The following is a 16931-nucleotide window of genomic DNA, read 5'->3' on the forward strand; positions in this document are numbered from 1 at the left end:
ATAACCCCCATCTGCTCAAGAAACAAATTGTCCACAGCTGAATGTGTTTGGGGACTAGGGGTGTGCTGGTCAACTGTTTGTTCATCCGCAACCACCCGACTAAATGTGATAAAGTGACAATCTGAGGCCTGCACCCAACCCTAACCCGCGCTGTAGGCTACAGTCAAATACGGAGGAACGATTGTTTTGACCGGGGGTGCAGGATGTTTTTTTTGCCTAATTTAGATCTGTTTCTGCTTGTAATTTCCAACATTTCTGTAGGCTATTTTAGTCAACTTGTATATAATTAGATACACGTAGCTTCTCTTCTGTCATATGTTGCTCTAGAAGACAAAACAAACCATTGCTCAACAGAATAATGTAATTGAAGCATTCATTCTATAAATCTATCAAGTTGACATCAGTAAAGTTCTGTCATCTTTAGCAGAGCAGAGGTTTAGGGACCGGGGAGAAAATACAACACAAAAAAAAGGGGAAGATTTTCCATACCAGAAAAAAAAAAAAAAAAAAAAAAGTCCAAATGACATCAGTTTGACCGGTTGCAAGGAAATAGAAAATTGTGAAAATGACCAAAAATGTTTCTGATAAGATTTCAGTTTGGCTTTGATGCATATTTTGTGTGGTTTAAATGCTATCAGCATTTATGATGAAGACGGCCCCTGTACATATGGTATGTGGCTGAGCATTGCGTTCTATCAAGATGAAGAAAGAAATTATATTTCTCCACTCCTGTTCCCAAGTCCAAATAACAACATAACACCACTATCATACATTTACATTTAAGTCATTTAGCAGACGCTCTTATCCAGAGCGACTTACAAATCATCTTCTAACCAAGTCATCTGACCTAACAATCATCACACATAACACCACTATCATCCTCTAACCAAGTCATCTGACCTAACAATCATCACACATCAACATAACACCACTATCATCCTCTTTAACCACGCCACCTGACCTTTACCAAACATGACCTTTCTGGCCCTCCATTCTATTTGTTTTCACCTCTCCTTCAGCAGCTTTTGTCTTATTGAATTAAACTTCGACAATGGCCTTTTTGCCTCCGTGGATTGACGTTAACCTTGCCTGCCCATTCCCAAAATCATTATTTGGCGATTGGCTGTGTACGGCATTTGGCACGGGTACAGTTAAGAGTTAAAGCTTAGGCCTACGCACTAATAGCAGATACATTATTTTAGCCTAAGACCTCAATGCAGAATATAGATATAAATTGCATAAGAAAGATACCTTAAACATCCATATGCATCTTTTTTCCTTCAGGGGAAAGATCAGCTTTAATATTGCAGATAGTTTGTGGCTTCCAACAATGGAATTGTCTGCATTATTTACAATCACACATATTTTCTGTTGTTGGAAATATAAATATTTTTGAAAATATATATTATTTTCCCCTAACCCTTTCACCCCTCCCATAATTGGAGTAAACTAATGTACAACAACACGTAGGCTTCTACATACTATATGCATTTTACAGAGACAATGTATTTTACAATAAAACATTTAATTAAATCGCATCCTTCAGCTAACCTCAACCCCCCTACCATCTCTCTCTGAAAACCATCCGGTTTTATTTTGTATTTGGCCAATATTTTTTAACTGTGCCGTTTCACAAAAGTTCTGAATCTACATATATTTTACGTTAGGTATCGTTTCTCTTCATTCAACCAGCCCACCCACCACCCACCCGTCCTTCAGCCAGACAATATTGAATAACCCTAAACCTTTTCTGAGTCAACCTGTGCATCACTATCGGGGTGTCTAGAAGCCCAGAGCGTTACTGATGATCATATGTCCTTGGCTTATTAGTGTAAAAGACGAGTACAATCTGTGCGTCAGTGAGAAGGTTTGATATGCATCTGTGGGTGTGTCTGTAGTGTGTCACCTATACTAATACAACAGCAGATACACATTTGTAATGTAATAGATAGTAAAAATAAAGAAAACCCGTGGAATGAGTTGGTGTGTCCACTTATATATACACACATCTTTATTTGTACCATTTTCAACATTGTGCAATAGTGAATAAGATCACAACTGTGAAATAAAACATACGGGAATCATGTAGTAACCAAAAAAAAGTGTTAAACAAATCAAAATATATATTTAATATGAGATTCTTCTAAGTAGCCTTTGCCTTGATGACAGCTTGGCATTCTCTCAACCAAGCTTCATGCCAGTTGAGAGGCAGTCCCCTGGAATTCATTTCAATAAACAGGTGTGCCTTGTTAAAAGTTCATTTGTGGAATTTCTTTCCTTCTTAACGCGTTTGAGCCAATCAGTTGTGTTGTGTTAAGGTAGGGTTGGTATACAGAAGATAGGGCTATCTGGAGAAAGACCAAGTCCATATTATGGCAGGAACAGATCAAATAAGCAAATAGAAACGTCAGTCCATCATTACTTTAAGACATGAAGGTCAGTCAATCTGGAAAATGTCAAGTGTAGTCGCAAAAACTATCAAGCGTTCTGATGAAACTGGCTCTCATGAGGACCGCCACAGGAAAGGAAGACACAGAGTTACCTCTGCTGCAGAGGATAAGTTCATTAGAGTTACCAGCCTCAGAATGCAGCCCAAATAAATACTTCAGAGTTCAAGTAACAGACACATCTCAACATCAACTGTTCAGAGGAGACTGTGTGAATCAGGCCTTCATGGTCAAATTGTTGCAAAGAAACCACTACTAAAGTACACCAATAAGAAGAAGAGAATTGCTTGGTCCAAGAAACACAAGCAATTGACATTCGACAGGTGGAAATCTGTCTTTTGATCTGATGAGTCCAAAATGTGAGATATTTGGTTCCAACTGCCATGTCTTTGTGAGAAGCAGAGTAGGTGAACGGATGATCTCTGCATGTGTGAAGCAAGGAGGACGAGGTGGTGTGATGGTGCTTTGATGGTGACACTAAGTGATTTATATAGAATTCAAGGCACACTTAACCAGCATGGTGCTGTTGGAAAAACATTCCAGGTGAAGCTGGTTGAGAGAATGCCAAGAGATATCATCAAGGCAAAGGGTGGCTTCTTTGAAGAATCGCAAATATAAAATATATTTAGACTAAAACACTTTTTTGGTTACTACATGATTCCATATGTGTTATTTCATAGTTCTGACATCTTCACTATTATTCTGCAATGTAGAAAATAGTAAAAATAAAGAAAAACCCTTGACTGTGTCCAAACTCGACTGGTAATGTGCATGTGGGCCGACACCACTGATAAATCACTGTGATGTTTATTGTCCCTTGCACAATATATATCAAAACACACATATTTAGCTCTGCAAAGGCGCACTTTTAAATGCATAGACGTTGGCTAAACCCTGTGATGGCACCCACAGCTACTGGCAGTGTTGTGGTTAGTGCTACACAATGCTAGATTCGTGACCCCTTGTTTAACCAGGCTGGGAAAAAACAAGCAAATTGTATTCTTCTTTATCTGCACTTGGGAAACTAAAGACTGGTACTATTGTCATCCTTTTCATGTCTAGTCTTGAAAGCATCTCATTATTGACCAGTGCTGATTGACACATATAAGTTAGTACTTGGAAGTAACAAGGAAATTCCTATTATGTGACAGTGCAATAGTGGTAGTGGCTATTCATTGAGGATATCGCAATCAAGGAAACTGTAGTTAATAAGTATGAAATATGTACGCAAATAGCGAAACGTGTGTTTACTACAAGCGATCCATTGCGGAAGGAACCGAGATCAACTGTGACTCCTGCGCAAAGGACAATAAACAGCACAGTGATTTATCAGCGTCCCAGGCCAACAACCTTCAATACAGATTCATTACCAACCAGTCAGTAGGCCATACAATCTGTGTCTCAAGATGCTTTTGAATCCTACGGTTCTAGCATTTAAAACTTAAACTAGTTTGTAAATGATAAATGTATAACCAAACACATCCTATGCAATTGTGGAACATACTGTTCAACCTCAATGGATCAACCACAGAACTGTCTGGTTTGCTGACAAGTATTGGCTCATGATGTGCCTGGCTGGGTAGTCACAACATTGCCTAATCCGACAGTAAACTAATAATGGAATTCGTACATGAACGTGATAAAACATTGATCCCAAGCATTGGCTACCAAACACATGCCTTCCTCACACCAATCCACATTTGACACCTGTTCATTCACTGGATAGATAAACTGACTGGCCAACTAGTTACCTTTCTAGATAGTTTGCAAACTGGCGCAGACGACATAATTACAACATCATAACTTGCTGACAAGCGAATAAGCAGGTACATTTAGCCATGATTTGAAAGTAAGGGGTTTGAAGACTTCGTTAACTCACACATACAATAGTTACATAGCTAGCTGTTTTGTGTTGGCAACTAGCTAGCTAATTTAGCAAACAACGCACCTTGCTCTTCACCTCCACGGCGCCCAGAGTCCGGTCGCTCGGCACTCGGTGGTTCTTGTTCATCTTTCGCTAACAGGAGCGCCACAGCAAACACTTGCCCTCACGGGGCTGTCCTCGTCTGCCCTCTATCCCAAATTATATCAACACAAGTTATTCCAGTTAGCTGTGTGTCCTTATAAAAATACTTCAATTTATTGTCCTCCTCCACAACCAACCTGCTCTAAACTTATCTTCTCAAAACTCGCCGTCACATCGCCCGTTTAACCACTTCGACGCTGTCCTGCGTGACGCTCCTAACGCACCCAGGAAGCGGCCCCTGCCCGGAGCCTCGTTCCCAACACGCACACTCCCGCTACTGTCAGAATCAAGTCAACGCAGTCTTGATCACTTTTAATAAGGTCCTGTACAATTCTATGACGCAACCGAAAAGTCAATACATTTTTTTGTCTTTTGTCCACATAATCTTGTCTACGTTTAAAAAAAGTTTTTTATCTGCATGTCATATATTGTGAATACATGTCTAAAATGCCTTGTAAAGTATTTAAAGTACGAAGAAAGTAAAGCATAAGGAAATGCGCTAGGTTTTCTGTCACTGTCGTGTACATCGAAGATAAACCTTTGCAATTCACCTTGGCCAGTGAGGTCCTTTCCCGGACTGCTTGATGTTTGTATGTTGTTAAATTGCGCCATCTGTTGTTAGCGCAGACAGTTTCCTTCAAAATATATAATTCAGCAAAATACAATGAAATATCATTTTATTTGTCACGTGCTTCGTAAACAACAAGTGTAGACAAACAGTGAAATGCTTACTTACGAGTCCTTTTCCAACAACTCAAGAGTTAAATATAAAAATATATAAGATAGAAATAGTGACACGAGGAATAAATACACACTGAATAATGATTAACAAGAGTAAAATACCATGGCTATATACAGGCAGAAGAATATAGCACGGCTATATACAGGGAGTACCAGTTTCAATTTGCAAGTTCAATTTGACATACAAAATGTCAACCAGTAGCGTAGCCTGAAATTCGTTGGTCGATGGGCCTGCTGAAATTTGGGTGGGCCCCACAATTTTTATAAAACTATTGTTTTGGGAAAACCGCTAACTTCCTGCAATTCTACACATTTTGCTATAGGGCAAAGATAAAAATGAGCAGTTTTATAGCTAATCTTATGTTATTCTACACATTTTGGCATGCATTTTTTAAGCTAATTAAAGCTCAAATATAGATGTGTTGACACTTGTTTGCTAATTGAACAAAGTAAGTAGGCAGTGTCAGTGCACATAGCCATTGAAGCCCAGTGACATATGCCTCAATGCAGTCACTCTCGTGGCTTCTTAGAAGTGTCGCTTTCAGTTAGTTATTTTTGGACCACCCATCTCATGAAAGTGAATGCCATTCCAGTTCATCTGAATGTTATTTCAGTGCACTGCTCGCTCGGAATTATATCTGATGGTGTTTGCATGTTTAGATGAAAATACAAATAATGTCCCGTTTTGTAACACTGACAATTAGAGAGCATGAAAAAACATGATTTAGATTATTATTTTTTTGCTCAATCTGATTGGTATGTCCACATCAACTAATATGAATAATCCCGGAATATTTATGATTTATCTGGTGTCTTCAAATACTGTGACACATTGACGACAGATGGTATTGTTCCCTTTAATACTCATTGGTGTATTATTTCCATTAAAGCGCTTCACAGTTTGCTATTTCATAGGTCATTGCGATCTAAAGCTCCTGCTGAAGATGATGTGCTCCAGTCAATGGCTATGTCCCTGGAGTTTTATATTTTCTTAAACAAGATCACAGTTTGGTCAACAAATTGGACAACAGCCATGCCACGATGACACCATTGAACCATCGATATGAAATCACCCTTGCCGAAATAGATGTAACACAGACAGGTAAAAACTCATCCCCAAATACTGTGCTGACTGTTCCTAACCTTTGGTACTCTTGTTGACGCCATACTTACAGTGTGTTGTGTTTAACACGAGAGACAGTACAGAGACACTCTAACTCCAGGGGGCACCAGTAGGAGCTTCAATTCCTCACTGCCTCACTCCATTCCCCTCCCCCTCTTCTCCCTTTCTTACTTCACTCCCTTCCCTCCTCCCCCTAATCTCCCCTCCCTCCCTTTCCTTCTCCTTTTCTCCCCTCCCTCCCTTTTCTCTTTCGTTCTCCATCTCCCTCCCCTTTCTCTCTCGTTCTCCCATCCCCCTCTCGGTCTCTCTTCCCCCTTCTCCCCCACCCTCTCTTTCCGTCTTCCTTTCTCCCATTCCATTCCCTCCTCGCCTGTCTCCCTCGCCTTCTCTGCCCCCTCCCCCTTTCTCTCCCGGTCTCCCTTCCCCCGTCTCCCCCACCCTCTCTTTCCTCCTCTCCCCGTCTTCCTTTCTCCCATTCTATTCCCTCCTCGCCTGCCCCCCCTCCCATTCTCTCCCGGTCTCCCTTCCCCCTCACCCTCATTCTCCCTTTCCTCTCTTGTTCTCCCATCCCCCTCTGTCTGACTTCCCCTGTCTCCCCCACCCTCTCTTTCCTCTGCCAGTCTTTCTTTCTCCCATTACATTCACTTCTCACCTGCCTGCCTCCCCTTCTCCATCTCTCTTTCCCCCTCCCTCACCCCCCCCCAGTCTCCCTCCCTCACCTCTCCCCGTCTTCCTTTCTCCCATTCTATTCCCTCCTCGCCTGCCTCCCTCCCTCCTCTGCCTGCCCCCTCCCCTCCCATCTTCTCCATCTTTCTCTCCCTCCCCCCCCAGTCTCCCTCCCTCACCTTTCTCCCTCCCATCACCCCCCCAGTCTCCCTCCCTGCCTGCCCCCCCAGTCTCCCCCCTCCCTCACCCCCCTCCCTCACCCCCCCCAGTCTCCCTCCCTCACCCCCCAGTCCCCCCCCCCCCCCCAGTCTCCCTCCCTCACCTCCCCCGTCTCCCTTCCCCCTCAGTCTGCTAGGCCTCTCTTTCAGCCTCCCCCTGCCACTCCCTCCCTCCCCTCATACCAGCATAGCAACACTGAGCAAGCCAGCAAGGGGGAGGATGCGCTCTCACAGAGGGGCAATTTCCCTCCATCTTATATCATTCTTACCAGGAGGCTAGAGACAATCTATGGTATGAAATATAAGCACAAAACACACATTTGTAGCATAATGAATAACTCGTATATAAAATCATCACTATAAAACAAGCAGAGTCAATATGGAACTGTCATAATTTTGGGGGTTTGGCACCAGATTGATACACACTAGAGCAAATTAGCCTCAACAAAGGGTTAATACAATCCACTAACAAAAGAGTTAATGCAATCTACTGTTGATTTCTCATCAACCATCACCATCTCAACCAGTAGTGGGACCACTAAATCCCAGACGCCTCATGCTTCAGTCTCACAGAATAGCATAGCTCACATGGACTAAAACTCATGAACCCCTCGTTTTACACACCGAAAACAGTGTTTAACCTTGTGTAATTTACTGTCAAAATTAACTGTAATAATACCGGAGACAATAGGATTTGTACCACCAGTGACCGTTTACAGCTAGCTCATGGGTTACGTTTGGGAAAACCTAACTTGAAGTGCTACTTCTTAGGACAAACCATATCTAGTCCCTATTTTTAAAAAAGGGGTGTGTCACATCAGAGCATAAGACGTAGGAAAATAGGTTCGACTAGGAGAAGCACAATGCAACACTTTATTGTTCATAGATGCTCAAGTTAAAAACAAAAACAAATAAAATGGAAGATCAAATTAAAAACATACACACAGAAACGTCATATTAATAGCGAATGCTCTCTGTTTCAAAGGCGCCAGCAAACGTCTCGGTGGTAAAATAGGGATTAGGGGAGTGAAGAAAGCACAGGGCTACAGAGATCAGTCGAAATGTTCCTTCCACTAACAGGGGAGAAGGATATGAGGAACTCTTTCAATAGAACCAAAGTTATTACTGCAAATGGAAAAGTATAATCAATCATAGTAAACAAACAGCGAAGAAAAAAAAAAAAGCAATCAATTATGTTCATTTAAAATTTGCATTTATATATATATAGATATATTATTTAGCAAAAACGCTATGGTTTTGTTAAAAAAATAACAAAACAGAGAAAATACCAGTCACCAAAGCAACATCTAGCAAACCAATGTAGAACATACACAGCTAGCTTGTACACAGAAAGAAAATAAAATATTTCATGAGTACATCTATAGCAACTTCCCTCCAAACAGATCTAAAAGACTGTACAAATATACACTAGCTATTCCTGCATACCTGCAACGAAAAAAAACCGGGGGATTCTCTAGTTTCTCTTAAAAGCTAGTAAATCGTAATAACTCAAGTTATTTGCCACAGTGAAACTCGGCGCCAAATGAACAAGAATAAGTACTAATCTGAATTTTCTCGTAAAGTAAATAGAAGGCAAATCATTTCAGGGTTCTCTTACCCCCTGGAGGTAAGATATAAACTGTTCACAAATCTTACATCACTCACAGCTACTTTAGGACTGCAGAGCAGCTTTAATTGGCCTTTTGACATGACTTGTTTAAACATCATTGGATGGCTTGTGGAAGTGAAAAGGAAAGAGGCTCTCCTTCTCACCTCGTCTCCTTCATGACACCATTGACCATTTCTAGCTCTAAAGTTCTGGTGAGGCAGAGCTGTTGGATCAAATGTAACGTCTCTGTGCGCGTCGTGTCATTTGTTTGTGTCAATTGGTCAGACCTGATGCTTGCCGAGTTGGGCCCTAGTTTCTCCACTTCCCGATTGGTCCAGTTTGGCAACAGCTTCCTTCCCTTTAGCCTGCCTTTCCAGCAGCGTTGAGCCATATCCATTCTCTACATGACCCTCTTCTTCCTCCTCCTCCTCCTCCATGTCCTCTAGGTCTGGGCTGGAGTGGGCCCCTGTCCCTACCACCTCTCCCTCTCTCCCAGCAGCCAGCCTGTCATCACCCATGGAATTCACTTCTACTGCTCCCGTTTCATCCTCCTCCTTCTCATCATCATCTATTTCATCCTCATCGCTATCTGAGTCAATAGCTATGGGTTCTGAAAGATACTTAGGCACCTTCTGTTTTAAGGTGCTTCCGATTGTCTTGTTTTGGTCGCGCTTGGCCCCACAGTTGGGCTGGGTTTTGACCCTGGCCTCACTGCCAGACCCTGTTGAAATACCCAGCTGGAGAGTAGCACCACCGTTAGCCACAGCCCTCTCCTCCATGCGCTGAATGGCCTGCTCAGACCGTCCGATGCACATCCTGGACGTCCGCCTCTCCACTGTCTCGCCACGGTCTCCTTTGCCCTCAAACAAGCACTCAGAGTCAAAGGTCAGTTCGTGGCTGAGCTGGCTGATGTCCTGCATGTTGAAGCCCAGCAACACCTCAGCCTTCTGGGTCTCACAGTCCCGCGTGCATTTCCTCCTGCGGTTGGTGAAGTGGCTGGAGATATCAGACTTCCACAACCACAGACTTGAGGCTAGTTTTTCCACCTCCCTACGCGTTGGGTAGGGCTCGCGGTTGAAGTACTGCGAAAGGAAGGCTTTCCGCGCCTCGTACGACTCATCCTCGTGACCTTTGGGGTCAAGGATCAGGTTGACAGGGTCATCTGGATTCTCTACAAAAGCTGCAGGGCTCTCTGGCTCTCCAGGCGGCAGCTTACGCCGCTTTGGGTCGTTTGGGTCACAGTTTTCGAAGCCGGCCCGTTTGAGGCTAATGCCCTGGGCCTGGGAGACCCTGGGGGAGGGCGCAGGCCTGCTGTCCTGCCCGTTCTGGGTCTTCCCCACACCGCGGCAGTGGACGAGGTGCAGTGTGATGGTGGAGGCTGTCATGTTGCTTGTGTACACACCCAAGCAGTGGATACATTTGTAGGTGAGTTTTTTCTCCACCGGGTGCACGGTTTGGATAACCTGATGCCTCTCTCTCAGATGGTGTGCCAGTGCATCAGAGATGGGGCCCTTGAGGATGGAGAAGCACAGCGGGCACAGAGTCTTGCCCACGTCTTTCTTGTACGGTACGGCCGCCTGAGGTGCACTCTTGGCAGGCGAGCCATCTTCTGAATCAGAGGGCATCTTTGGGGGTTGGCTGGGCACGGTCCTCTTGCCCGTCTGTGTGGACGACGAGGCACTCTGGGCATGGAGGGCCATGGACTCCTGCGGTGCGTCTCTCATGTTGTAGGTGGTGACAATCAGCTGGACGTTCTTGGGGTTGCCCTGCTGAAGAGTGAGGTCGAAAGTCAGAGGGGAATCGGTGCGCGGCCCCACCGTCTCGTCCGGGTGGGACTGTCGCATGTGCGAAACCATCTTCTCCACGTCGTTGAAGGTGGCGCGGCAGTGCGGGCACGAGAGGCCGTGGATCAGCATGTGGTTGAGGAGTGTGTCGCTGGGCAGGTAGCGGTTGCAGTACAGACACTTGCTGGTGAAGTTGTGGATCTTCATGATGTAGTTGGCCACGGCAGGTACTTTCTCCGCCTTGTGCTCCTTCTCAAAGTGCGAGCTGTACACATTCTCAGGGAAGAGCTCGTTGCAGATGGTGCAGATTTTCCACTTCTGTGTGTATGACGTGCCCAGGACAGAGCTACCCCCCTTCCCCTTGGCCGTGACTGAGGCCACCGTGGCGGCAGCCGCCTGGACCCGGGAGTTGAGCGTAGACGAGGATGAACTCACCACTATGGGGCTCCGCAAACCACCAGTGAGGTTCTGTTTGGCTGCTTGAGAATGCTGGGGCACAGACACTTTTGCATTGCCAGGCAAAGTGATTCTCACCTGCTGCCCGCCTATAGAGAAGGATTGGGTAGTCCCACTCTTTAACCCAAACGCCCCTTGCTTCAGGTGAACCCCAGACAGGAGTCCCGTTGAGCTCAGGCCTGACTTTGGGATGACGATCCTGCTGAGGTTCTGGGTAGAAACGGAGCGGACCCCCCCCACTGTGGTGGTCACTAGCTGACCTTTAGGTCCTACCCCGATGACAGTCTTCTCCCCCGTCTTCGGGGATACCACGATGACAGGTTTGGCGCGAGGTACCACCACGTTTGTGTGACCAATCATGGCGGTCACCTGGTAACCGATTCGCTCGTGGTCCTCAATAACATGCTGCACCAGTGCCTCATAGGTGCGTGGCAAAAAGAGGCAGCGCTTGCAGTGGATGGTGTTGCTGTTGGCGTTAGCATTACTGCTGCGGTCTGTGTTCCCTGTGCCCGTGGTGTTACCTGCTGCGGCACCGTTGGCCGTGGCCTTTTCCTCAAGCTTAACCAGGTAGGGCTTGGCCACATGCTGAAAGTGTTCTCTGTAGATGTGTTTGCGCACCACATTGTAAAGCGGGTCCCTGTAGGTGCACTTCTTGCAGTAGTACACCGCCTGCTCGATACTCTCTCCAGGCCTCTTGCCCAGCTGCATGCCGTCCTTCAGCCCACCCACTGCCCCCTGCATGCCCCCAGGGCCCTGGCGAACCACGTTGTTGGGCATGTGGAACAGCTTGATGTGAGTCTCCAGAGTCTTCTTGTTCCCATTGTAGGTGCAGTAGGGGCAGTTAAGCAGGATGCGGCTCTCAAAGTCCTCACTGTGGACATTGCGGAAGTGACTCTTGTACGCTGAGAAAAATTTGGAGGAAAAAGGGCAGCCGGAACAGCAGAAAGGCTTTGATCTGTAGTCCTGGGAGACGGGGGAGATCGAGACAGTGGTCAGTCGTGTGATGACATTTACTCTATGTAAATAAAACGTTATTTATTGAAAATACAGACAATAACCCAGTTAAAAGCTTTTAAGAGACAAAAGAGCAACAACGCTAAAATACAAGGTGTTCCAGTGTGCCCCTCCAGGCAAGCAGTGAGCCACTCACCTGGGATTTGGTCAGTGAAGGATCCCACACACATACATCATCCCAGGTGGTGTGCTTGATGTAGAACTCGTTATTATCAGGGACATAGTCTTTGTAGTCCTAAAGGGGAGAGAAATACACAATTAATCACAATTCATATAGAGTCAATACAATACGTCAAGTCTGATAGAGATGAGTCGACGACCTATCATAGTTGCGGACTGGGGTCATTTATTATAACGTCAAACAGACGGGAGAAATTCGAGGCTTCCTAAGTTGATGGTTGAAATGTTTCTAGACTGATTAATTAAATTTGCTATTAATGAATGAGCTATTATCTCTTCAGTGTGATAATGTGTATCAAGGGGCATATGCTCACACATGGATGGCAGAACAGATCTAACGATGTGCTGCTCACCTCAATGTGGTCTTTACAAAACTCCAGGCCAATGTCACCCAGAACCCGCTTGACATTTCTCCTGGCTTTCCGTAAGCTGCCCAGGTTGTTGACCGGGAGCTGGAACATTCTGCCCACCTGGAAAAGGGAGGGACACAGGTAGGTGGGCAGGGGAGAGCAACAGGTGAGCTCAGGGGTGTATTAATTAGACGAAGACCGTAGTAAAACAGTTGCTAAACGTTTTGCAACGGAAAACATTTACTCCAAATGGAAAACGTTTCGCAATGAAAACAAATTCAGGTAGGTCCCGCCCCCGTTTCATTCTGTTTGCTTCCATTTAGTTCCTAGTGAATAAACCCCAGGTCAACATATGAACTGATCATTGTTGTAGAGAGCAGCCTTCAGTAGACCCAAAACAAAAACCCTGGGGGATGGAAACACACTTCCCAAATAACACTAGAGCTAATATCCACTTCAGTGATTGTTACTCTACTGCCCCTGTGAAACAATGCCACAAGAATACCTGCTGTCTGCCAGTCACCTTTTCATCATAAATCCATCAGTGGTTTACCTCAGCAGCATCACTCAAGTCTATCCTTTATGACCTTACCACTACCACCTTCATACGTCTGTCTGTCTGGGCTGTTTGGTTTGTTATATTCCAGCCAATGCTGCACAATGGGAACATTATAGAATTGATTCTCTATTCAGGTCAAAGGTCAGGACAAGATGCTTTAGCAACAAGCAGTACAAGGCCAAACACTCTTCATCCATCCACCCACCGATGCCATAGCTCTTGTTGTATGTTCCAGAAGATGGAACATTGCTGCTGAGCTGAATGTTGTCTGGCTGCCTGACTACCATGCTGAGCTGAATGTTGTCTGGCTGCCTGACTACCATGCTGAGCTGAATGTTGTCTGGCTGCCTGACTACCTTGCTGAGCTGAATGTTGTCTGGCTGCCTGACTACCTTGCTGAGCTGAATGTTGTCTGGCTGCCTGACTACCTGCTGAGCTGAATGTTGTCTGGCTGCCCAACTACCTTGCTGGCTGAATGTTGTCTGGCTGCCTGACCTTCCTGCTGGCTGAATGTTGTCTGGCTGCCCAACTACCTTGCTGGCTGAATGTTGTCTGGCTGCCCAACTACCTTGCTGGCTGAATGTTGTCTGGCTGCCTGACCTTCCTGCTGGCTGAATGTTGTCTGGCTGCCCAACTACCTTGCTGGCTGAATGTTGTCTGGCTGCCCAACTACCTTGCTGGCTGAATGTTGTCTGGCTGCCCAACTACCTTGCTGGCTGAATGTTGTCTGGCTGCCCAACTACCTTGCTGGCTGAATGTTGTCTGGCTGCCCAACTACCTTGCTGGCTTAATGTTGTCTGGCTGCCCAACTACCTTGCTGGCTGAATGTTGTCTGGCTGCCCAACTACCTTGCTGGCTGAATGTTGTCTGGCTGCCCAACTACCTTGCTGGCTGAATGTTGTCTGGCTGCCTGACTACCTAGCTGGCTTAATGTTGTCTGGCTGCCCAACTACCTTGCTGGCTGGGCTTACTCCTGCCGATGCTTTGTCCCATGGCTTGTAGATGGCGCTAGTGGACAGCTCTGCCTCCATTATGTAAGGCCTCCCATTGCTCTGCCTGCCCCCTTTTCTGCGATCACGGAATGGCGCCTCCTATTGAGTCAGCAGCAGAACCCAACATCTACAATGTGTCTACAGGGGAGTGGGGGCTGGGTGGGTAGCCGGCAGAGAATAGCCACTCAACAGCTGACGAGAGGAAGACAGTAGTAGTCTATATTTTACCCATAAAACCTTATGTCCTATCTCATATATACAACAGAGCTCTGTCTGTCCTAAGAATCAATAATGCCGTTTGCTCTGGTCACCTCTGATCCCCCAAACTCACATTGCTTACCAACAAATAAAAATAAAGTTTATTGTATCAGTCATATCCTGTCAGCAAAGGGTCATCTATGACCATAAACACCACATAAAGAGAGTTGGCATTTAAGTAGAACACCTAGCATAAATGACCAAAAGGTTCAATCGAGTTCACCACCAGTCTTCATCCGGATTGCCCTCACACCAGGGACCATGTGAACAGAGGGTTGAATCAATAGAGTATGCAACTAACCTCCAAGACAATGTTGACACCGTACATTTAAAAAACAAAAAGCTGGATCATTAAATCACATAGCAATTGTGATAGTTGCGTGACGTGAATAAAGGAGGCGGGACACTACTTTCTCATACGACAGACATCACGACAGTCAAAATCAAATCCTGCGATGTGCGGATAATAACCCCGTGTCACCTAGTCTCTCTCTCAAGTTGCTGAATGAATCTGGTAACGTTAACAGACTTGATTAGAAATCCCGGTTCACTTTTTATTTTTAAATCATGTTAGAAAAATACGGTTACATTTGATAAGAGAAGCGACCTAATATAGGTCAAATGTGACTAGTAATAACTAAGCGAGTAGGGGAGGTTATTCACGAGCTATCTCTATCTCCCCTCTTATTGATATGGTTATGGCTTTGATTGAAGTCAATGATGTAGAATTGTTTAATGTCTACATCTGGTTGACCAACGAAAGAGGATACACATAGATCTAAACACGATTACTCCATGCATCTTTCCATCGTGGTTTTACGCCAAAATAACATCTGATCTGGTATTATTCTCTACTCACGTTAGATTTGATAGGTGATAGTAGCTTGCTAGCCGTAGCTATAGTGTAGTAGTGAGCCACCACAAAGGGAAGCGCACGTAGAAACACCGCGAACTAGCAGCTGCTAACCGAGTATAAGAAAAAGCTCGTCGGTCGGTGCTGATTCTGAGCGCCACTCAGTGCCCAAGTTCAGCGAGCCAAAAGCGGTGTCATGTTCACCGACAACTTATGATATACGCTATCATAATTGTATTTTTTATTTATTTATTTATGGATTGTCGCTTTCATTTAACTATTATATCATAATACTCCACGTTGTTTCATTTGTTATCCTCAAGTATCAACCCATGTCATGTTAAGATTATATATATATATATAATTTATCTTCTTCTTGTTCCCCGACCGTAACTATGAACGAACAACGCATCATCATAACGTTACCGTGGCTAAACCCAGGTTATCTGTGTGTCCTAACTAGCTTGGTTATCTGAAAAGCGGAGTATGATGTGTTTACCTGGTCTCAAATCCGGTGCTCTCTTGTTGTAGTAATATCACTTCCAAGAGAAACAGGGAGACAATGCGTTAGGCACGTTCACTCCTATTGCTCCAAATACGCAGCCGGGGTTAACCGCCTCGCCGTCTTCTCTCCAAGCGGTCACACCACACCGAGAGAGGGAGCTCGACTCCTGTCCGACACACACTATCCTTCTCGGCTACCGGGTATGGAGTGCCATTGAAACTAATTTAGTTAGCTAGATAAAAACACATAGAACGCCCATTGTAGGGACATATAAGTGTGGCTGGCGTTGTAGTAAATATTTACGAGGAACCCCTCGTCCAAGAATGTGTTAACTCTGTGACTGTTCACTGACAACGCACTCCCGTCTCTTCCTATAGAGACAATACACCCCTAGCAGCCTGGAAACTGCCCTATCCAAAATGGCGCAATTGAAAGGGCGGAAGTGACATGGGTGTTTGATTAGCATTTTTTTTTTTTTAACTCATTGTGATATCCATATGAGTCGAGCCTTATTAAAACAACTCAATTAGTGTGTTAAATCAATTAGCTTTATATGCTCTTACCTTTCAAGACAGGCCTCAGATGCTGTCCTCGGTCGTTCTTCAACGTCTGTCAGGGGTCGGTAGTTTCTATGCCTGAGGGACTGGGGTAAACAAGCTCGAGCTGCATTTGCTAGATTTAACCAACAGCTGGCGCACTCTAGTTTAGCATGGCATGAACGCATGCGTTATAGGACTACATCTGGCTTCCTTACATTGCAGAGGGTCGGATGTATACAGTGCCTCAGTACTCAGTGCCTTTGCACTTGCCCAACGTCAGAGTGCAATGAGAACAGTAGGTGGCGCTGTTCTATGATACGTTCCCATTACACTAAACTCACCGGGACTACTTTCCTGAGTCTGGGGTATTTCCCAAGCCTGAGTGCAAATTGTTCTCTGCTCATCTTACCATGGGCCTCTGGGAGATTGGGGTGGTGGAGGGATGGAGGGACCATATCATGTGAATACTGGATTTAAATTCATGGGTGTTGTCTCCTTCAAGGTCTCATCTTTTAAATGTTTAAGGATGATTTCTTCCAAGGCAGCAAAGGCCAGGCCCATTGAAGGCCACTTCTCCCCATTGCACCATGTTCTGGGCATTACATTCCAAA

At 45.1% G+C, this 16931-nt stretch overlaps 2 protein-coding genes across 3 annotated transcripts in view; both read right to left on the reverse strand.

Annotated features, from left to right (window-relative positions):
* Positions 1-4766, reverse strand: part of LOC124045524 (partitioning defective 6 homolog beta-like) — a 38123-nt gene extending 33357 nt beyond the window's left edge. Inside the window, exons 1-2 of the mRNA XM_046364870.1 lie at positions 4611-4766; positions 4396-4520 (exon numbers count right to left, since the gene is read on the reverse strand). Of these exons, the coding sequence (XP_046220826.1) occupies positions 4396-4458 (63 nt within the window). The 5' untranslated portion in view covers positions 4459-4520; positions 4611-4766. The remainder of the gene's footprint in view (positions 1-4395; positions 4521-4610) is intronic.
* A 3314-nt stretch (positions 4767-8080) lies between these two features.
* LOC124045525 (activity-dependent neuroprotector homeobox protein-like) lies at positions 8081-16497 on the reverse strand. Of its 2 annotated transcripts, none has more exons than XM_046364872.1 (4): positions 16345-16497; positions 12618-12734; positions 12221-12319; positions 8081-12033 (listed from the first exon to the last, which is right to left on the reverse strand). In XM_046364872.1, exons 2-4 carry the CDS (start codon positions 12723-12725, stop codon positions 9112-9114), a joined length of 3129 nt encoding a protein of 1042 aa, XP_046220828.1. In that variant the 5' UTR covers positions 12726-12734; positions 16345-16497; the 3' UTR covers positions 8081-9111. The 2 variants fall into 2 exon arrangements, with proteins under 2 accessions (XP_046220828.1, XP_046220827.1); XM_046364871.1 differs by lacking the exon at positions 16345-16497 and adding an exon at positions 15776-16196.
* Between the last annotated feature and the right edge of the window lie 434 nt (positions 16498-16931).

This window comes from Oncorhynchus gorbuscha, linkage group LG10 (genome assembly GCF_021184085.1).
Source record: "Oncorhynchus gorbuscha isolate QuinsamMale2020 ecotype Even-year linkage group LG10, OgorEven_v1.0, whole genome shotgun sequence".
Lineage (NCBI taxonomy): Eukaryota > Metazoa > Chordata > Actinopteri > Salmoniformes > Salmonidae > Oncorhynchus > Oncorhynchus gorbuscha.